Source organism: Balaenoptera musculus, chromosome 1 (genome assembly GCF_009873245.2).
Source record: "Balaenoptera musculus isolate JJ_BM4_2016_0621 chromosome 1, mBalMus1.pri.v3, whole genome shotgun sequence".
Lineage (NCBI taxonomy): Eukaryota > Metazoa > Chordata > Mammalia > Artiodactyla > Balaenopteridae > Balaenoptera > Balaenoptera musculus.
This window is the reverse complement of record NC_045785.1, coordinates 105,683,801-105,706,844: the sequence shown is the minus strand read 5'-3', so window position 1 is coordinate 105,706,844 and position 23,044 is coordinate 105,683,801. Positions and strand designations below refer to the sequence as shown.

General features: G+C 42.0%; 1 protein-coding gene across 1 annotated transcript; it reads left to right on the top strand.

The window, feature by feature from the left end:
• Nucleotides 1-9,167: 9,167 nt before the first annotated feature.
• Nucleotides 9,168-20,454, top strand: REG4 (regenerating family member 4). Its single transcript, XM_036865294.1, is given in 5 exon segments — nucleotides 9,168-9,225; nucleotides 10,422-10,519; nucleotides 13,908-14,045; nucleotides 15,839-15,944; nucleotides 20,387-20,454. Coding segments are annotated over 5 exon segments (468 nt in total).
• The last annotated feature ends 2,590 nt before the right edge of the window (nucleotides 20,455-23,044 follow it).

Sequence of the window (23,044 nt, the reverse complement as noted above, 5' to 3'; positions counted from 1 at the left end):
TTCTCTGGGTATATGCCCAGTAGTGGGATTGCTGAGTCATATGGTAATTCTATTTTTAGTTTTTTAAGGAACCTCCATACTGTTCTCCATAGTGGCTGTATCAATTTACATTCCCACCAACAGTGCAAGAGGGTTCCCTTTTCTCCACACCCTCTCCAGCATTTGTTGTTTGTAGATTTTCTGATGATGCCCATTCTAACTGGTGTGAGGTGATACCTCATTGTAGTTTTGATTTGCATTTCTCTAATAATTAGTGATGTTGAGCAGCTTTTCATGTGCTTCTTGGCCATCTGCATGTCTTCTTTGGAGAAATGTCTATTTAGGTCTTCTGCCCATTTTTGGATTGGGTTCTTTGTTTTTTTGATATTGAGATGCATGAGCTATTTATATATTTTGGAGATTAATCCTTTGTCCGATGATTCTTTTGCAAATATTTTCTCCCATTCTGAGGGTTGTCTTTTTGTCTTGTTTATGGTTTCCCTTGCTGTGCAAAAGCTTTTAAGTTTCATTAGGTCCCATTTGTTTATTTTTGTTTTTATTTCCATTATTCAAGGAGGTGGATCAAAAAAGATCTTGCTGTGATTTATGTCAAAGAGTGTTCTTCCTATGTTTTCCTTTAAGAGTTTTGTAGTGCCCGGTCTTACATTTAGGTCTCGAATCCATTTTGAGTTTATTTTTGTGTATGGTGTTAAGGAGTGTTCTAATTTCATTCTTATATATGTAGCTGTCCAGTTTTCCCAGCACCACTTATTGAAGAGGCTGTCTTTTCTCCACTGTATATTCTTGCCTCCTTTATCAAAGATAAGGTGACCATATGTGCGTGGGTTTATCTCTGGGCTTTCCATCCTGTTCCATTGATCTATATTTCTGTTTTTGTGCCAGTACCACTGGCACAAAACTGTAGCTTTGTAGTATAGTCTGAAGACTGGGAGCCTGATTCCTCCAGCTCCGTTTCTCTTTCTCAAGATTGCTTTGGCTATTCAGGGTCTTTTGTGTCTCCATACAAATTTTAAGATTTTTTGTTCTAGTTCCATAAAAAATGCCATTGGTAATTTGATAGGGATTGCACTAAATCTGTAGATTGCTTTGGGTAATATAGTCATTTTCAAAATGTTGATTCTTCCAGTCCAAGAACATGTAAATCTCTCCATCTGTTTGTATCATCTTTAATTTCTTTCATCAGTGTCTTATAGTTATCTGCATACAGGTCTTTTGTTTCCCTAGGTAGGTTTATTCCCAGGTTTTTTATTCTTTTTGTTGCAATGGTACATGGGAGTGTTTCCTTAATTTCTCTTTCAGATTTTTCATCATTAGTATATAGAAATGCAGGAGATTTCTGTGCATTAATTTTATATCCTGCTACTTTACCAAATTCATTGATTAGCTCTAGTAGTTTTCTGGTGGCATCTTTAGGATTCTCTATGTATAGTATTATGTCATCTGCAAACAGTGACAGTTTTACTTCTACTTTTCCATTTTGTATTCCTTTTATTTCTTTTTCTTCTCTGATTGCCATGCCTAGGACTTTCAAAAGTATGCTGAATAATAGTGACGAGAGTGGACATCCTTGTCTTGTTCCCGATCTTAGAGGAAATGCTTTCAGTTTTTCACTATTGAGAATGATGTTTGCTGTGGATTTGTCGTATATGGCCTTTATTATGTTGAAGTAGTTTCCCTCTATGCCCACTTTCTGGAGAGTTTTTGTCGTAAATGGGTGTTGAGTTTTGTCAGAAGTTTTTTCTGCATCTACTGAGATGATCATATGGTTTTTATCCTTCAGTTTGTTAATATGGTGTATCACATTGATTGATTTGCATATATTGAAGAATCCTTGCACCCCTGGGATAAATCCCACTTGATTATGGTGTATGATCCTTTTAGAGTGTTGTTGGATTCTGTTTTCTAGTTTTTTGTTGAGGATTTTTGCATCTATATTCATCAGTGATATTGGTCTGTAATTTTCTTTATTTTAGTATCTTTGTCTGGTTTTGATATCAGGGTGATGGTGGCCTCATAGAATGAGATTGGGAGTATTCCTTCCTCTGCAATTTTTTGGAAGAGTTTGAGAAGGATGGGTGTTAGCTCTTCTCTAAATGTTTATTAGAATTCACCTGTGAAGCCATCTGGTCCTGGACTTTTGTTTGTTGGAAGATTTTTAATCACAGTTTCAATTTCATTGCTTGTGATCGGTCTGTTCATATTTTCTATCTCTTCCTGATTCAGTCTCAGAAGGTTATACCTTTCTAAGAATTTGTCCATTTCTTCCAGGTTTTCCATTTTATTGGCATAGAGTTGCTTGTAGTAGTCTCTTAGGATGCTTTGTATTCCTGCGGTGCCTGTTGTAACTTCTTCTTTTTCATTTCTAACTTTATTGATTTGAGTCCTCTCCCTCTTTTTCTTGATGAGTCTGGCTAATGGTTTATCAATTTTGTTTATCTTCTCAACAAACCAGATTTTAATTTTATTGACCTTTGCTATTGTTTTCTTTGTTTCTATTTCATTTATTTCTGTCTGATCTTTATTATTTCTTTCCTTCTACTAACTGTGGGTTTTGTTTGTTCTTCTTTCTCTAGTTCCTTTAAGTGTAACGTTAGATTGTTTATTTGAGATTTTTCTTGTTTCATGATGTAGGCTTGTATTGCTATAAACTTCCCTCTTAGAACTGCTTTTGCTGCATTCCATAGGTTTTGGATCATCGTGTTTTTGTTGTAATTTGTCTCTAGGTATTTTTTGATTTCCTCTTTGATTTATTCAGTGATCTCTTGGTTATTTAGTAATGTATTGTTTAGCTTCCATGTGTTTGTGTTTTTTATATTTTTCCCCTGTATTTGATGTCTAAACTCATAGTGTTGTGGTCAGAAAAGGTGCTTGATATGATTTCAATTTACTGAGGCTTGATTTGTGACCCAAGATGTGATCTATCCTGGAGAGTATTCCATGTGCACTTGAGAAGAAAGTGTAATCTGCTGTTTTTGGATGGAATGTCCTATAAATATCAATTAAATCTAGCTGGTCTATTGTGTCATTTAAAGCTTGTGCTTCCTTATTAATTTTCTGTTTGGATGATCTGTCCATTGGTGTAAGTGAGGTGTTAAAGTCCCCCACTATTATTGTGTTACTGTCAGTTTCCTCTTTTATAGCTGTTAGCAGTTGCCTTATGTATTGAGGTGCTCCTATGTTGGGTGCATATATATTTATAATTGTTATATCTTCTTCTTGGATTGATCCCTCGGTCATTATGTAGTGTCCTTCCTTGTCTCTTGTAACATTCTTTATTTAAGTCTATTTTGTCTGGTATGAGTAGTGCTTTTCCAGCTTTCTTTTGATTTCCATTTGCATAGAATATCTCTTTCCATCCCCTCACTTTCGGTCTGTATGTGTCCCTAGGTCTGAAGTGGGTCTCTTTTAGACAGCATATATATGGGTCTTGTTTTTGTATCCATTCAGTGAGCCTGTGTCTTTTGGTTGGAGCATTTAATCTGTTCACATTTAAGGTAATTATCAATATGTATGTCTCTATTACCATTTTCTTAATTGTTATGGGTTTGTTTTTGTAGGTCCTTTTCTTTTCTTGTGTTGTAGAGCTGGTGTGGTGGTGCTGAATTCTCTTAGCTTTTGCTTGTCTGTAAAGCTTTTGATTTCTCCGTTAATCTGAATGAGGTCCTTGCCGGCTAGAGTAATCTTGGTTGTAGGTTATTCCCTTTCATCACTTTAAATATATCATGCCACTCCCTTCTGGCTTGTAGAGTTTCCACTGAGAAATCAGCTGATAACCTTATGGGAGTTCCCTTGTATGGTATTTGTTGTTTTTCCCCTGTTGCTTTCAATACTTTTTCTCTGTCTTTAGTTTTTGTCAATTTGATTACTATGTGTCTCGGCGTGTTTCTCCTTGGGTTTATCCTGCCTGAGACTCTCTGTGCTTCCTGGACTTGGGTGGCTATTTCCTTTTCCATGTTAGGGATGTTTTTGACTATAATCTCTTCAAATATTTTCCCAGGTCCTTTCTCTCTCTCTTCTCCTTCTGGGACCCCTATAATGTGAATGTTGTTGTGTTTAATGTGGTCCCAGAGGTCTCTTAGGCTGTTTTCATTTCTTTCCATTCTTTTTTCTTTATTCTGTCCCATGGCAGTGAATTCTACCATTCTGTCTTCCAGGTCACTTATCCATTCTTCTGTTTTTTTTTTAATTTTAGAATTATTATTTATTTTTTTTAAACAGCAGGTTCTTATTAGTTATTCATTTTATACATATTAGTGTATATATGTCAATCCCAATCTCCCAATTCATCACACCACCACCACCCCACCCCTGCCACTTTCCCCCCTTGGTGTCCATACATTTGTTCTCTATATCTGTGTCTCCATTCTTATACCTCAGTTATTCTGCTATTGATTCCTTCTAGTGTATTTTTCATTTCAGTTATTGTATTGTTCATCTCTGTTTGTTTGTTCTTTAATTCTTCTAGGCGTTTGTTCTTTACTTCTTCTAGGTCTTTGTTAAACATTTCTTGCATATTCTAGATCTTTGCCTCCATTCTTTTTCCGAGGTCCTGGATCATCTTCACTATCATTATTCTGAATTCTTTTTCTGGAAGGCTGCCTATCTCTGCTTCATTTAGTTGTTTTTTCTGGGGTTTTATCTTGTTCCTTCATCTGGTACATAGCCCTCTGCCTTTTCATCTTGCCTATCTTTCTGTGAATGTGGTTTTTGTTCCCCAGCCTGCAGGATTGTAGTTCTTCTTGCTTCTGCTGTCTGCCCTCTCACAAAGTAACTGACTTTTTCAAAAAAACTTCCAGTAGGCACCAAGGGTAAAGTATGAAACTCCTTACTAGTTAAAATGGGTAGTAAGTGAGTTCCTGTCATATTAAAGCTGGAGACAATTTTTGCTTGACCTCAAATGATGAAGCAGTGAAAAGCTCTACTATCTGACTCAAAATGAAGTTCATTGGTCATTTGAAGAAGAAGGCAAAGGATCACTGCCATCCAACTTTCAATCAGGGAAACTGGCGTCAGGAAACGCCATATCCTGCAGATATGACGAAGATTTCTTACTGAAGTGTAACCTAGGTGTCAGCTTGGTGATCTAATTAAATTTGACTAAAATCCAAGTTCTATAGCTTTCCTCCAAAACTTCTCACATTTCCTTCAAGTTCTCAGGACTTACTTCTACAAAGTTGCTCTCCGTTTCTAAGCTCCCTCAAAAATAAGAACAAATTCTCTTTTGTTTCATATCAATCTGCTTCTATAAGAAATCCACTCCCATCCTCTTGGTCTTTCCTGTCCAGTGTGGTAGCCACTAACCACATGTAGCTGTTTAAATTTAAATTTAATTGACAAAAATTAAATAAAATTAAAAATTCAACTCTTCATTTTCACTAGCCATAATCCAAGTGCTCAATGACCATATGTGGTTAGTGGCTACCGCATTGATAGCACACTTTAGGACATATCAATTATCACAGAAAATCTTATGGAGCATTTGTACTAGTGTGTCATGAATTGATGTGTGCTTATTGAATATTTATGGATATATGTCAAGAGGTCATATTTCTACTTTCCATCAGAAAGTTCACTTTGATCTAAACATTTTTAACCACCTTTCTCTTTTCAGTAATGTACCATCCATCTATAGAGATATATCAGTGTACATGTTTCCACTTGGAGGAGTTTCTTAGGAAGCAAAGTAGAATCATCACATAGATGACAATAAGATGCTTTCAAGTGGGTTTAGAGCATGAATTTTTCCAAGAGAGGAAGTAAAACATTTCTCCCTGAAAAAGTGGTGAATGTCAAAAAAACAACAAAAAAAAATCAACAAAAAAAAGTTAAGTGAAGCTTTTGTCTGGGAAAAAGAAAGAAATGAGTGAGCTTGCTTGTTCTCTAGAAGAAAACATCTAAGAAGAAAAGGGGCAGGTTTGGAAGCAACTACTCTTTTTTTTTTTTTAATAAATTTATTTATTTATTTATTTATTTATTTATTTTTGGCTGTGTTGGGTCTTCGTTTCTGTGTGAGGGCTTTCTCTAGTTGCGGCAAGCAGGAGCCACTCTTCATTGTGGTGCGCAGGCCTCTCACTATCGCGGCCTCTCTTGTTGCAGAGCACAGGCTCAGTAGTGGTGGCTCACGGGCCCAGTTGCTCCGTGGCATGTGGGATCTTCCCAGACCAGGGCTCGAACCCATGTCCCCTGCATTGGCAGGCAGATTCTCAACCACTGTGCCACCAAGGAAGCCCACAACTACTCTTTTTAGGTCACTGGTCAAATTAGCACTAAAACCTCCTGAGCATAAGGTTATAGAGATGAGGTAGGCATGATCCCAGACCTGAAGTAGCTAAAAGATTTATTAGGAATCAGGCAGAAAACAGAATTTAAATACAGGTATGTGCTCTTCAATAAGTGGTGCCGGGAAAACTGGACAGCTACATGTAAAAGAATGAAATTAGAACACTCCCTAACACCATACACAAAAATAAACTCAAAATGGATTAAAGACCTAAATGTAAGGCCAGACACTATAAAACTCTTAATGGAAAACATATACAGAACACTCTATGACATAAATCACAGCAAGATCCTTTTTGACCCACCTCCTCGAGAAATGGAAATAAAACCAAAAATAAACAAATGGGACCTAATGAAACTTAAAAGCTTTTGCACAGCAAAGGAAACCATAAACAAGACGAAAAGACAGCCCTCAGAATGGGAGAAAATACTTGCAAACAAAGCAACTGACAAAGGATTAATCTCCAAAATATACAAGCAGCTCATGTAGCTCAATATCAATAAAACAAACAACCCAATCCAAAAATGGGCAGAAGACCTAAATAGACATTTCTCCAAAGAAGATATACAGATTGCCAACAAACACAAGAAAGGATGCTCAACATCACTAATTATTAGAGAAATGCAAATCAAAACTATAATGAGGTATCACCTCACACCAGTCAGAATGGCCATCACCAAGAAATCTGTAAACAGTAAATTCTGGAGAGGGTGTGGAGAAAAGGGAACCCTCTTGCACTGTTGGTGGGAATGTAAATTGATACAGCCACTATGGAGAACAGTATAGAGGTTCCTTAAAAAACTAAAATAGAACTACCATACGACCCAGCAATCGCACCACTGGGCATATGCCCAGAGAAAACCATAATTCAAAAAGAGTCATGTACCACAATTGTTCATTGCAGCTCTATTTACAATAGCCAGGACATGGAAGCAACCTAAGTGTCCATCAACAGATGAATGGATAAAGAAGATGTGGCACATATATACAATGGAATATTACTCAGCCATAAAAAGAAATGAAATTGAGTTATTTGTAGTGAGGTGGATGGACCTAGGGTCTGTCATACAGAGTGAAGTAAGTCAGAAAGAGAAAAACAAATACCTTATGCTAACATATATATGGAATCTTAAAAAAAAAATGGTTCTGAAGAACCTAGTGGCAGGACAGGAATAAAGACACAGACGTAGAGAGTGGACTTGAGGACACGGGGAGGGGGAAGGGTAAGCTGGGACAACGTGAGAGAGTGGCATGGACATATATACACTACCAGATGTAAAATAGATAGCTAGTGGGAAGCAGCCGCATAGCACAGGGAGATCAGCTCGGTGCTTTGTGACCACCTAGAGGGTGGGATAGGGAGGGTGGGAGGGAGACGCAAGAGAGAGGAGATATGGTGATATATGTATATGTATAGCTGATTCACTTTGTTATATAGTAGAAACACACAATTGTAAAGCAATTATATTCCATTAAAGATGTTAAAAAAAAAGATAAATATGTAGTATGAATAAACTGCTTATCATAGTGCCTGACAGCAAGAAAGCACTTTGTACATGGAAGCTGGTGATAGTGGTAGAAGAAGTACCAACAGTGGCATTGTTACTGACCAGGGTTCTTGGCCTCCTTAATCAATAGAAATTCATCAGAGGCCAGACAAGAAATTCAGGCAAGGCTTTATTGGGGCCCCTGCTGCAGCAGGCGGGAGCAAGAACAAACAACAGGTTCCCTTGCTTGCTCGTTCCCTGAGTGGGGGCGAGCTTGTTCTTTATATGGGGTGAGGGTAGGGGTGTGTCCAGGGGTTGGGTCAGAGGGGTGGCTTAGGTGTTTTGCTCACCCCTCAGGTGGTGGTGTGCGCAGGGGGCATGTGCAGTACCCTGCTTTTGCTCCTGACCCCCTGCTTTTGCTCCATGCTCTTCAAAAGTGGCAGTTGGGTTTTTTGGTCTCTTTGTATCTTTTGTCCAGAATTTGCACCAGCTGAGCATGCACGCAGTTATGTTTAGTCCCATACAGCTTTTTTGTATTTTGTTGCTTGAGGAGAGGTGTGTCCAGGTGCAAGCATTGCAGCACCGCAGCAAAGGATCCCAGATTCCAGCCTGTCTCAGCATAAAGGCGTTCTTTTTATTTAACATCAAATGATGTTTGTATTTCTAAAGGTAGTAGAAGATGAGGTATTTAAGCACATGAGTGTCTATGTTGTTTGTTCCTAGTACATTTGATGTACCCCTTTGTTACCAAACCCAGGTTTGGTTGCTTCTTGCTCAAGAGCCAATAATTCGAGAGGCAAGTGTCAGTAGAAAGGAAAGGTGCTTTAATCAGAAAAGCCAGCAATCTAGGGAGAAGGTGGACTTGTGTCCAGAGACCAACTCCAAAGATTCTGCTCAGCCATGACGGTTTTTAAAGGAGAAAAAGGAGGAAGAATCTCAATGAATCATCGACGCAGGAAGTTGGATTCTGCATCATTCCCCGTTGCTTGCAGACTGGCTGACTCTTCAGATGTTATCTTGCCTGCATGATCAACCTGCAGGATTGCTAAGGGGGCTGTTGAGAATAGAGAGCTCGTCATTTTTTAACCGCTTAATTCTTCATTCTTACTTCTTTTTATCTAGGAAAAGAATCAGCAAGTTAGACAAGGCATGGTGTGCATTCAAGAGAGCATAAGTCAGGAGTTAGGTTAAATTGCCTAGTGAGCTCATTCCTATAGTTAAGTTCTTTTAAGGTTAGAGGGGAACAGAAATGGGCAAACAGGAGAGGAGCAAAAGAGCTGCTTTCACCTTGAAACCTTGCCTGCTGTGCCTCAGCTGGATTAGCCATTGTCCACCATTCACAGGTACGAAGCATAGCACAAGCAAAGGATCTATGTCAATAATGAGCGTCATGTTCCAAGATGGAGCTGAGGCTGCTGCACCGGAAGCTGTGTCTCAATAGGACCATAAGACCAGGTTGTGAGTGTCTTCAAATGTCAGACTGAGTGGAGAGCTTATCTGAAAGCAACAGGAAGCCCCTGGAGATTTATAGGCAAGGAATGAAGTAGAACAGAAGAATGGGGCAAGCAAGTGACAACAGGGTCATCTCAGTGGGGAGAGAGGAAATGCTATGTGACCACAAAAAAGTCTGTGAACATGCACTGGGGGTGGAAAGACCCCTGCACCCACCAAGAGCATTGGAGTGCAGCCACACTGGCACAAAGTCCACATTTCCTAGCTTGGCATCCCCTTCATCCTCTGGGCCCTCTGTGTTTCCAGACATCTCCGCTTCTTCAGAAACCTCAGTTTCAGTGATGCAGCCCGTTCACCAACCCACTAGCCAGAGGAGCTTGTGCCTTTCTTGATCACAGCTTCCCTGGCTTCTGGGCCCTGACTGTCTCCTTCTCTTCTACAGTGCTTGCCTGACAGATGCCTTACAGTTAAGGCAAACTTAAGTGCTTGCTTTGCTGCCACCGTTCCTCTGCTCACCCACTCCCTTCGCCTAAAATGTCCCCCTCCCCTTGCTACTGACTTTCAGCCCCCCTATTCTCAAGTTCCAGCCAAGTTGCCATCTAACCTGTCCTGCGTCCCCCTAGCCAAAACACCACTCCCTCCTTGTAATGCCTAAAACTACCAATTTATGCCCCTCATCCACTCTTGTGAGGTCTTGAATTATAGCTGTTTGATCTTGCTACCAGTGTGGGGATTCTGCTATAGTTGCTGAGGATGTCTGTTCCAATTATGTATTCCATAATTGGGGAGATTACCACAAGATGGGCTTGGGGACCCACTGGGTCCACTGTGAAGTAGTCCTGAGCTAAAACACCACTGGTCACCTGACCTCCATAAACCCCTTCTCTGACTGGCAGACCACAGTGATGTCTGGGGTCTCCTGGAATCAGTGTCAGTTCAGAGCCAGTGCCCAGTAAACCTCAAAGAGCTGATTACCTCCTTTCCCCCAATGCACAGCTACTCTGGTAAAAGCCCACAGTCCCCTTTGGAGAAGGCTATGAGAAAGATGAACAGTATAAAGATTCGGCAGCAGGGAGGGATCCTTCCTCCAGGGCACTTAGCCTTCCCTCTGTTCAAGGCGAGCCAGGTCTTAAACTGGCTCAAGTGTAGGAATTGCTTCTCTTTGCCATCATAACTTGTAATTGCCTTTTGTTTGTGTGCAGCCATCATCCTGAGACCTAGCTGTGCTACTGGATGGTTTTACTACAAGTCCTGTTGCTAGGGATACTTCCAGAAGCTGAGGAACTGGTCTGATGCTGAGGTAAGAAATCTGGCCCATGCTTGGAGAGGCTTCTCTAAAGCAAGGGGCCACCCAAAGCTCCAGGTATCATTCAACTCAGAGCCAAGGGTCCTTCCTTGGCATCCTGAGAAATAACCTGGCTGGTGAAATGGAGAATAGAGGGTTATGTGCTTAACTCCTTTAATCATGTGAGCATTGATGGAGCATGTGCTATATAGGCCCAGACCCTGGATGGGCTGCAAAGACATGAGGATGAGCAAGAAACAGCCTGTCCTCAAGGAGTTCACTGTCAGGGAGAAAGACAGAAATACATAAATCCAAAGACGATGAGATGAGGAACTTACAGAAAGAACAGCTGAATTGCCATACAAGATTTACCAGCAAGAGAGCCGTGTGTAGACAGCCTCAGAGCCACCTGACGGAGACCGAAGCATTCCAGACAAATGCAAGCCCTCACTGTCTCCATAACACAACAAATGTATTGGTTTTATTTCACTGAGGCTTTTCTAAGAGATACCCACATAGCCAGTCAGAATAAGTTACCTCAGAGTGCTGGGAGTCAGTGCTGCTGTGTCACTGAATTGTGGTTGTTAAACTGAAGTGACTGACCGGGGAGCTACGTGGGGAAATGGGGTGTGATCTGGGCCCAGAATGGCCTCAGAATCCCTATAAATCAATAACTCAGAATGAGGAAGCACCTATCACGTGATAGCTACTGAGGATGCAAAGGCCTTTTCTGGCCTTAAAAAGTGCAGAACTGACGCAAGATTGTGACATTTAAACAAAAAATTGCAATGCAGTATGAGCATAAGTGACTCTCCCAAGATTACACCGAGAATAACCAGCAGAGCAAACCCAGGGAAGCTGGCCCCAATGCAATGCTTTCCTAAGCAGATGTGAATGATAGCAAAAAAGATAAAAAGAGCCAAACATAGAAAGGGCTGCCCGGATTCTGTCCACTGAAAGAAGAAAAAGCTCATGGACAACAGTGGACTTCTCCTCAGTTCTTGGGAAGCAACTTGGAGAAATCCTGGACAGATGTTCGTACTGCCTGTCCCTGGAGAGTCCAACACTAATTCTACCAAAACAAAGAGGAAGATATCTGGGGGGCTTTGGAATAATATAGACCTGAGTTTAAAGCACGCTCTGCCGTGCATTAGTTGCAGCTATACCTCGCTTTACCAGTTTTCTTCTGTAAAATGGGGATAACACTTTTATCCCATGGGGTTGTTGGGAGGATTCATGAAAAGAACTTGCAAAAAGCCTGTGGCACACGGTGGATGCTCAATTCAGGTTTTCAAGGCAAAAACGATCCACATGATTGATACCAAGCCTTAGCAGAGTTAACCACTCCTGAACCAGAGTGCAGAGAAGGTGCCGGAAAGGACCAGAGAAATTGACACCACGGCCGCTGTGCTCCTTGGTTCCTAGCTGGTATCTTAGTTCACAAGACTCCTGGAGGTGATGGAGGTGGCAGTTAAAACGACAGGAAGACCTGATATTGGGCCGAAGAGGCAGCGCTCTGAGTTCTAGCTGTATGAACTGACAGGAAAGGGAAACATCATTTAAACAGGGATGGAGCCTGTTGCCTCTTCTGTCCCAGGAATCTTTTGTAACTGGTACACTCACTACACATTGACTGGTAATCCAGCTTCCGTGTGTCACAAATTTAAAAGTCAAATGAAATTACAGGTATATGGAAGGACCTAGAGTCTGTCATACAGAGTGAAGTAAGTCAGAAGGAGAAAAACAAATACCGTATGCTAACACATATATATGAATCTTAAAAAAAACAAAAGAAAGGTTCTGAAGAACCTAGGAGCAAGACAGGAAGAAAGACGCAGACGTAAAGAGTAGACTTGAGGACACGGGGAGGGGGAAGGGTAAGCTGGGACGACGTGAGAGAGTGACATAGACATATATACACTACCAAATGTAAAATAGATAGCTAGTGGGAAACAGCCACATAGCACAGGGAGATCAGCTCGGTGCTTTGTGACCACCTAGAAGGGTGGGGTAGGGAGGGTGGGAAGGAGATGCAAGAGGGAGGAGATATGGTGATATATGTATATGTATAGCTGATTCACTTTGTTATACAGCAGAAACTAACACAACACTGTAAAGCAATTATACTCCAATAAATATGTTAAAAAATGAAATAAAAAAAAGAAATTACGGGTATAAAAACATTCTGGTATTATCAAGTGGTTGGTAAATTATCACTAAGCAGTCACCACATCTAGTCCTGAGCAAGTTCAAAGGCAAACATGAGAGTAGCAACCACAGCCAAAACCATGTTTTTATTAAATTAATTTGTTTTATTATGTAGGCAAATCCTGTAACACAACCCCAAAAGAGCATAAAGTATATATCTTTGTCTAGCTATAAAATGTACATATATAAAATGATTTCTTTATTTGGGCAGTAAGTGTCTTGTTAGAGAACAGCACATTTTACAATCAGTGGTTTCTTAGGTTTGTTGAAGTGCAGTATTATAATACATAATTATAAAAATTCTATCCTCGTAACAACTCCCTTGTGTAGTCCTAATTATTTCCTCCATTTACAGATAAGGAAGAGAGGTGAAGTGACTTGTCAAGGTCACATACACTAAAGACAGGCAAGACCAGGACCCCAGGCACTTCCACTGGCCCTAAATCTCGTGCCCTTGCCTGGAGCTGCCTCCCCCTCTGAGGCCTGACACCTGTGACAGTTGTGTTTTCTCCCAAGGTGACAGGAAGTCTTCTGTGGGGCTTAGATCCCAAGGGGAGGCAGGGACTGTGTGTGCCCATGCTGCCTGGTGCTCTAGGGCTCTGAGGTGAGGGCCGTGCTTTTCTTTTTTTTCTAATTTTTATTGAAATATAGTTGATTTACAATGTTGTGTTAGTTTCAGGTGTACAGCAAAGTGATTCAGTTATACATATATATACATATATATATTCTTTTTTAGATTCTTTTTTCTCATAAGTTATTACAAGATATTGAGCTCCATGTGCTATACAGTAGGTCCTTGTTGGTTATCTATTTTACATATAGTAGTGTGTATATATTAATCCCAAGCTCCTAATTTATCCCTCCCCCCCCTTTCCCCTTTGGTAACCATAAGTTTGTTTTCTAACTCTGTGAGTCTATTTCTGTTTTGTAAATAAGTTCATTTGTATCATTTTTTAGATTCCACATACAAGTGTTATCATATGATATTTGTCTTTCTCTGTCTGACTTACTCAGTTAGTATGATAATCTCTAGGTCCACCCATGTTGCTGCAAATAGCACTATTTCATTCTTTTTTACGGCTGAGTAATATTCCATTGGGTATACGTACCACATCTTCTTTATCCATTCCTCTGTTGATGGATATTTAGGTTGTGGGCTGTGCTTTTAAACCTCACATCTCCTCCTTGCCCTCAGCTCGAGTGTCAGTCATATGGAAACGGAGCCCACCTGGCATCTATCCTGAATTTAAAGGAAGCCAGCACCATAGCAACGGACATAGGTGGCTGTCAAAGAAACAAGCCCGTATGGATCTGCCTGCATGACCTGCAGAAGGTAACCTCAGACTTGGCCCACAAATGACCCCTTGGGAAAGCCAGATAGATAGCCCCTCTCTGGGAAACAGCCCCAGGCCTACTGACAAGGGCACACACAACAGATCTTCTTCAGTCACCTGCCTCCGATTGATAGAGGCCAAAGCTTCAAGGTTAGGGAGGAAACAATTTCCTCCACTTACAGACCTATCTAATTAAAGTTCTCCCACATCTTTGAACACAAAATTACCAGCTCTTCAGAGCCTTTAAAAAGAAGTTTGTGTAAGTATATATGGGTGTATACAAATAAACACACACACACACAGACCCGTTATGAGACCAAGCTTAGTTAAACCCCCATTAGATCTTGAGTTAAAGTTGGAAACTTTCAGCTAAGCTTTTTGCTAGATGCTATCATGTTTTTTATGTTATCCTAAACTTTCTTCACTGGTCCCTCATTTTACCCGCCTCAATACCTCATAGTAAGAAATGACATGTGAGGTTGCTGAGGTCTCTATGTGGGATCTGCAGTTTACAGATTCTTTGTGGGGCTTCTATGTTAACCCAAAAAAACACAAAGAATACAAGGAGAAAACCCCCAGACTTTCTGTTTCTTGATAAACTTTGCCATAGATGTTACATATATTTTATACAATGAATTTTACGTTTTTATATATTCACATTGCTATCAATCAGAGCTCTCTCATTCAGAGATAGGATAAATACTTACATCAATTTCTACCAGATATTTTTTTGTAATTTAATTTTTTTACCTTTGTGACTGAGGTTAATAAACAGTCTAACAAATTGTGCAATGTCTCTAGTTATCAAAGAAATGCAAATTAGAATAACAATATAATTTGACTTATCAGATTATTAGGCTTTTGCTTTGTCTTAATGAATAATATTTTTAAGGATAAGGAGAAATTTCCCAGTAAATGAGGATTTAAATTCCTACAACTGAACTGTTTTTGGAAAGCAGTTTGGCAATAAATATCAATATCCTCAAAATATTCATGCCCTTTGGCCATTAATTCTACTTCTGGGATTCTAGCTTTAAAGAATAATTTTAGGGCTTCCCTGGTGGCGCAATGGTTAAGAATCTGCCTGCCAATGCAGGGGACACAGATTCGAGCCCTGGTCTGGGAAAATCCCACATGCCGCGGAGCGACTAAGCCCATGAGCCACAACTACTGAGCCTGCGCGTCTGGAGCCTGTGCTCCGCAATGGGAGAGGCCCGCGCACCGCGATGAAGAGTGGCCCCTGCTCGCCGCAACTAGAGAAAGCCCTCACACAGAAACGAAGACCCAACACAGCCAAAAATAAATATAAACAAATAAATTAAAAAAAAATAAAAAATAAATTTAAAAAAAGAATAATTTTAAGTACAGAAACAGCTTTGCAAATAAAGTGGTTCATAGCAGTATTCTTTGCAATAATTGTAAATTGGAAACAACATAAACATCAATCAATAGGAGAATTAGTAAGGTAAATTATGGTGCATTCTTACCATTAAAAAATGTTTGGAATGCAAGATGCTACAAAATTGAATATATATTTTTAAAGTCACCCCATTTTTCAGTATATAAAAATATTGTGATAGAGAAAAATGGTTTCACCAAAAGTAAATATGGTAAAATATTAGTAACGTTTTCCTCCTAGAGATTAAACGGAGTGACTTTCTTATTTTCCCGTCTTTCCACATTTCTGTGCTTTCCCAGTTTTTACAATGAGAACCATGTGTTAAATGGGTCTGGGCTGTGAGCAGGTGGGCAGGCTGATGTGTACATGTCTCCCGTCTCCTGTCATTTGCAGGGGCAGCAGTGGAAGTGGCTCGATGGGGCCATGTATATTTACAGAACTATGTCTGGCAAGTCCGTGGGTAGGAACAAGTACTATGCTGAGATGAACGCCAAGAACAGTAAGTTCTATTGCATCTCTTGCCAAATCGCAGCTCCTTCCCTTTCCCATTAAGAGCAAAGATGCACATTGACTCCTCTTTGCTCCATTTCACACCAGCAACTCTTTTTTTCTACAAGGCAATGGTCTTGTCGCAGACATTATTTACCGACCATTTTACAATCTTTGCCATATCACTGTGCCAGCGGTTCAGTTATCAATATTTTCTTTAAATCCACTCACTTTTTTCTTTCCATTTTTTTGATTTTCAATAACTCATTTTTAAATTGAAGTATAGTTGATTTACAGTGCTGTGTTAATTACTCCTGTGCAGCAAAGTAATTACATTCACTTTTTTTCTTAAATATGTTTATCTTAAAATTCTGTTACATACCATGAGGGGGAAATATGTCACATTTGGGGAAAACCAGGCTACAGGGAGCAAATATATCTGACTCCTTTCTGGCTTCTTTATAGTTAGGGTTCCCCATGAGCCCTGGAAACCTCGCCTTTGCCTGGGTTATTTCCTCATTTGTTTCTCTGAGGATGCAGTGCCCAGAACCTCAGCTGCAGGCTGCACACAATCACTGCAGCCTCATTTCTCTTGCCTGCCTTCATTCTTTGCTTTTTAAAGTCTTTGCTTTTTTAATGCTAATAAGCTAGGGTTTTCAGCCTTGGTACAAATGACATTTGGGGGTGGGTAATGCTTTGTCTTGGGGCCTGTCCTCTGCATTGTAGGTTGAGCATATCCTAGTCACTCACCAGCAGATGCCCGTAGCATCCACACAGACACAGGTTGTTACAACAAAAAATGTCTTCAGACTTTGCTAAATGTCCCTTAGGGGGACAAAATCACTCCTATTTGAGAACCACAGCTAATAAGTGATATGAAAAGAAAACAGAATGTCAAAGATAAAAAGCACACTTGATATGAAACAGAACATCCCAGTGGGTTTAAAAAGTCATCACAGTGTCACTAAGACTCCCCCACTAGCCAGGGGGTGGGTCAGGGACACAGCCCGGACTGAGGACTCAGGTACCGGGGCTCAGGTGGAAAGGGACGTGGAACAGGGTTTACTGTTGTCTGAGGAATAAAGCTTATATGCACAAAAGAGTGAGAAAACTTTCTGACAGCAAAGGATGAATGATGGCCATGTGGAGACAAACTCTGAAGCAAGCTCTAGGCAAACCCTCAGAGGTAAGTGGGTCATATCACAGACCAAGGAAGGACTTTCCACAGTCTTGCAGAGACTACAGCTGCTGCTGTTAAAGGAATAATTCATCTCAGATGGAAGGAACACACCAAGACCAATAGGTAGAAGCTACCAAAATGTGGATTTCTATCCAAACTAAGGAAAAATATTTTGAACAATCAGCACTGTCCAAAAACATAATGGGCTACCCCAGGAAGTAGTGAGAAACCCATCACTAGAGTTAACCAAGCAAAAGTGGACATTGTAGTTGTTGTTGTGGTTGCCGCATTAAAAGTGTTAAAAGAGGCTCACAGCACATGAGAGTCAACTGAGGAACATGTTAAAAATATGAATTCCAGGGATTGCTTCAGACCGACAACATGAGAATCTCTAGGGCTGGACGCCGGACCAAGCTTCAGGGAAGCAATGGACCAGATGCCTCCCAAAGTCCCTCCCATGACCCTAAGATTTCACTCGGACAAAGTTCTCAAACAAAAATCTTTCCCCTGTCAGTCCGTGTTTACATCAGCAAATTTCCCAACGACAAAGTTTCCTGTGTGGGGCTCAGAAGCCAGACGTCCACCTGAGAATGCCAGGCCATTGGACGCTACCCTTCCCATTCACTCAGCCCAGCTCTCCACTCTCAGAATACAGGCTCTCAAGGCAGAAAAGTGCAAGGAATGAAGCAAGGATTAGAAACTGGTGAAGGTAGAATAAAAGGACATTCCTTCAGCCTCGTCAATGTCACTTTATATTTGTATAACAGATTTAGCCTCACCAACTCAGTGGCTAAATTGCTTTTTTAAGATTCACAAGGTTGGGCTTCCCTGGTGGCGCAGTGGTTGAGAATCTGCCTGCCAATGCAGGACACATGGGTTCGAGCCCTTGTCTGGGAGGATCCCACATGCCGCGGAGCAACTAGGCCTGTGAGCCACAACTACTGAGCCTGCGTGTCTGGAGCCTGTGCCCCGCAATAAGAGAGGCCACGACAGAGAAAGGCCCGCGCACCGTGATGAGGAGTGGCCCCCACTTGCCACAACTAGAGAAAGCCCTCACAGAGAAACGAAGACCCAACACAGCCAAAAAACTAAAGTAAAAAAAAGAATAAAGGCAAACACATTTAAAAAAAATAAAAAAAAAGATTCACAAGGTTTTTTTAAGCCTCACACTCACATCCTGTGTATGTGCCTGTCTGTGTGACTGGCCTTGTTCCTTTTTTCTATCTATTTAGAAAGACCCTGACCCTCTGGAAAATTGTATTTCATGGTGCCTCCTGACTTATCACCTTGAGATACTGAATAATGATAACTAGGGTTCTATAACTGAAAAATAAATTTCATATGCAATATAGTTTAGGTCAAAACCCTGGGCTCTGCATTCTGAATGCCTGGGGTTAGGAGTCCAGCTCCTTCTCTCAGCTGTGTGACCTTGACCAGATTTTTTACTTCTCTGTGCCTCAGATGCCACTCTGTAACGGGGAAAAAATACTACTACTAATCATCGTAATATATGTCAAGTGCTTATCACGGTGCAGGCTTGGCTCGTGGCTCTCGTGGCCTGGAGGAGAGAGTGCACCCCTGCAGTTGCCCCTCTGGTGTTGAGGCATGGAGGACGAGAGTGAAAAGAGACACCTCCCTGAATTAGTGCCCGCAGGGGAGCTTGCTAACCCTTGGTTGTTTGATGCCTCGTGCCACGTTCTCCTTGCCCCGCGCCATGACAGTGCCCAGAATGCTTGCATCTCCATCTCATTTACACTCTGCGGCCCCGCTCTGGGGCCCGTGGCTGCAGGAGTGAGAAGGACCCATCCTCTATACCTCCCGAGAGCCAGGCACATGAGGGGGCGTGCCTCACCCCGCCGTGCCTGGCTCTGCCTCCATATGCCCTCTCTCTCAGGGCTCTCATCCCATCGACCTAGCACACACTGGTACTGGCGTCAGGGCCAGACCTGCAAGTCAGAGCCAGGCAGACATCCAGCTGGGGAACAATGCATCACTCTACGGCGGACGCCCCAGCAGGACAAGTGATTCTGCGGAGCTTGGTTTCTGGAAGGGAAATAATTGGACCTCTCTTCAAAAATACTTCCGTCCTTCAAAAGTCCTTCCTCTCAGTCCTTCTTTATAAATGAGTGGCCAGATGGGACACGGCTGGCTTCAGCAGCTTCCAATTCTTTGAACTTCGGATGGGCTCTTTGTAGCTCCTCAGCTGTGGACGTCAGGAAAGATCACCGTCTGTTCCTTACAGCATCCTGTTTCAGACACGAAAGAGCCTCTCGTTTTCAGTTGGTTTATGTCAAGCCCTGCCTTCCCTCAAAAGCAGTGCTGGTATGGAGTGTCTGCAATTGTGTGTGATGTTTAAATTATTTGTCTTTCCATTAGCAAAGTTAGTACCTCTTTTAGTCAGGATTCTCCAGAGAAATGGAAGAAATAGAAGGGAGAGAGAGAGAGAGAGAGATTGATTTATCTTAAGGAATTGGTTCATGCGATTGTGGGGCTGGCAAATCTGAGGTGCACAGAGCAGGTCAGCAGGCTGGATGTTCCTGTGAGTTGATGCTGCAGTCTTGAGGCTGACGGTAGTCTGAAGGCAGAATTCCTCCCTCTTCCGTGGACCGCAGTCTTTTCTCTTAAGGCCTTCACTGATTGGCTGATTACTACATGACGGAGGGTAATCCGCTTTACACAAAGTCTGCTGATTTAAATGTTCATCACATCTAAAAAGAAAAATACCTTCACAGCAAAATGTAGACCGGTGTTTGACCAAACAACTGGGCACCACATGCTAGCCGAGCTGACCGGTAAAATTATGTACCTTATCCGTGGGTGCAAGCAAAACACCCCAAGGAGGGCTTCCCTGGTGGCGCAGGTTGAGAATCTGCCTGCCAATGAAGAGGACACGGGTTCGAGCCCTGTTCTGGGAAGATTCCACATGCCGCGGAGCAACTGGGCCCGTGAGCCACAATTACTGAGCCTGCGCGTCTGGAGCCTGTGCTCCGCAACAAGAGAGGCCGCGATAGTGAGAGGCCCGTGCACCGCGATGAAGAGTGGCCCCCGCTCGCCGCAACTAGAGAAAGCCCTCACATAGAAACGAAGACCCAACACAGCCATAAATAAATAAATTAATTAATTAATTTTTAAAAAATAAGATTAAAAAAAACCCGGTGTTGGCCTGTCCTGGAGGCCAAAAAAACCCAAAAAAACAAAAAAAACACCCCGAGGACACTGATAAGCTCAATACACAATCAAATAGATTTAAAGGTCCGTTTATTTTCTTACAGATTTTTTAACTTGGAACAGCAAAGAATGCAGCAAGCTCCAACACTTCCTATGCAAGTACCGACCATAGAGCAAGAATCAAGATCCTGCCAACCCTTGCTCAAGCCCCTTTCCTCTTCCTTCTCTGCCATGCTGGCGATCTGATCATTGTCTCGGAGAGTATACATAGCAGCTAAGGCTGATGAGGCCCTTACTGCACTGACATTTTTAAGCTCAGGGGCAGGGACGTCCACATTGGTATGACTGTCTTCTAGCTCTAAATGTTCACCCCATAACCCCTTTCCGTGGTACTCTCCTCCTCCCCACCTCTAGCTGCCCTCAGCAGACGAGGGGTATGCATCTCCCACTGATGAAAGAGCCAGGTCTTTGGCCATCGGGGATAAAGGTTTGATGACAGGAGAAAGAAACTCAGGAAAGAGCCCCCAGCCCTCTTCTGCGTCTGCATCCCTCTGCCCTCTCCCTGTGGCCCTCATCCTTCTCAGCCACCTGCTTATTGTTCCATTTGCCATGGGGAACATTTACCAGCAGAGTCTCTACTAGGGTGATGTGGACCGTAAATTCCAGGGCCACCTTTTAACAGATGGTTGTGTGCATAGAAGGCTGCTCTGTTCCACTTCAGTAGCGGTGAGAGTGGAAAGGTGAAATACGACTCAGAAAACACACCCAAGTGTTTCTCCATTTCCTTCCTTTCAGTCTCCGCCTCCCACCCCCCTTAGAAGAGCTCCTCCCTGGCTGCAGCCCTGGTGTGATAAAGGAGAGATGGAGGTGACATGCCTGGCCAACCTCTAAGCAGGCTTGAGTGGGTGGCAGTTTATTTCATTGTAAGCTCTGCAGCTCATGAGGGGAGATGACAGGCACAGCAGGTGCAGTGGAGCTGACCTGGCCTTGGGTGCTCTTCTCTCTCCTGCTGCTGACAACTCACGTGGTCTTGCTCCAGTCTCTTTGCCTTCTGAGGTTTGTGATTCTTTATGAGGTGGTGGCTCCAATACCGAGGAGGTCACTTTTTTCCTCCCTAGGTCAGGAATCTACTTGGCAATGTAAGACAAAACAATATGGACTTGGCAATTACAGAAAATATGGCTTTGGTGTGATCCCATGCCTGTTTCTTAGCAGGAAAGGTCGCCAGAGAGGAGAGGACACGTGGCTTGGCCATGCAATCCAGGCTATGCAGATGGCCACTCACTTCACCCACATGGCACTGCTGACTAGTAAACACAAAATCTTATACCCCAACCTGAAGATGATCCCCTATCACCTAAGCAGCCTAAGACTAGCTACCGAGCGCTGGCTGAAAGAAGAGAGGGGAAATGAAACAGATCATTGGCCCCACCCACCTCCCCCTTCTTCTGTCCTTCCTTTCTTCTTCCTTCCTCACATCACAACCTTGTCACCCTTTTGGTTGTCAAAGTAAAACATCAGAAATAATGTATTGCTCCCCCGAAGCGTTAAACAGCTTGTTAACCCAAAGGATAAATCTCTTAACGGTGAGAGTTCAGATAAGGTGACAGGCAGATGCAAAAGGGTCATTCTTACGAAGCATACAGTTAGCTTTGCAAAAAGCAATCACCAACTCCCAGGAGGGCTCTGGGGCAAATCACTGTCAGAGGCTCAAACAAAAGTATCAGATTCCATGATGGAGATGGTAAATAAATGGGGATTACCAGACTGACAGGAGCCATGTAAATCTTATTAGATTAAGTACCAGATTCTGTGGTATTACCTGTAAGAAGTGAAAGGATGTAAATGAAATGTGGATGACAATCCCCCAAAAAGGTAGAGGTTCTCAGTTTTTTTCTGCCTATGGCACATACGAGAGATAAAAGACACCATGGCTCACCTATCTCCCCTAATTCAGTTACACTTTCCAAAGGAAAAATAATACATCATGATAGCAAAGAAGTAGAGATGAACAAAATAAAAATCCAAAAAGTAAAAAACATCAGATACACCAACATAAAACAAAAAGTAAAACCTAACAGTCATTCTATAAATATATTAAAAGTATTTTAAATGTACTTAGAAAGAGTTCCAATTGAAAAGCCTCACCAACTGAAAACAATCTTGGTGATGTAACAATAGCTAAGCCCCTTCCCTGAAATTGCTGAAATGCCAACAATCTGCATGTACACGTGCACAGTGCAAGCTTTATTACCTTCCCATTGTCTTATTAGAAGGCTGGGATGGTCCATGGTCAACTCTAGAACTATGCTGATTTTCATTTATGCATCTGGAATTTTAGTAATCCTTAATAATTCACTGAGTAGGGGTATATCATTCAACAAAATTTTGAATGCATGCTATGTGCTAAGAACTCATTTCAGGAACTGGGAATCCATCAGTGAACAAAGAAGATAAAATTCCTTGCCATTTAGAGCATTCACTTCAGCAGGGGTGAGGAGTGGATGTAGGAAAACGATTAACTAAATATGTAAATAAAGTACAATGAGGGCTTCCCTGGTGGCTCAGTGGTTGAGAATCTGCCTGCTAATGCAGGGGACACGGGTTCGAGCCCTGGTCTAGGAGGATCCCACATGCCGCGCAGCAACTGGGCCCGTGAGCCACAACTGCTGAGCCTGCGCGTCTGGAGCCTGTGCTCCTCAACGGGAGAGGCCGAGATAGTGAGAGGCCCGCGCACCGCGATGAAGAGTGGCCCCCGCTTG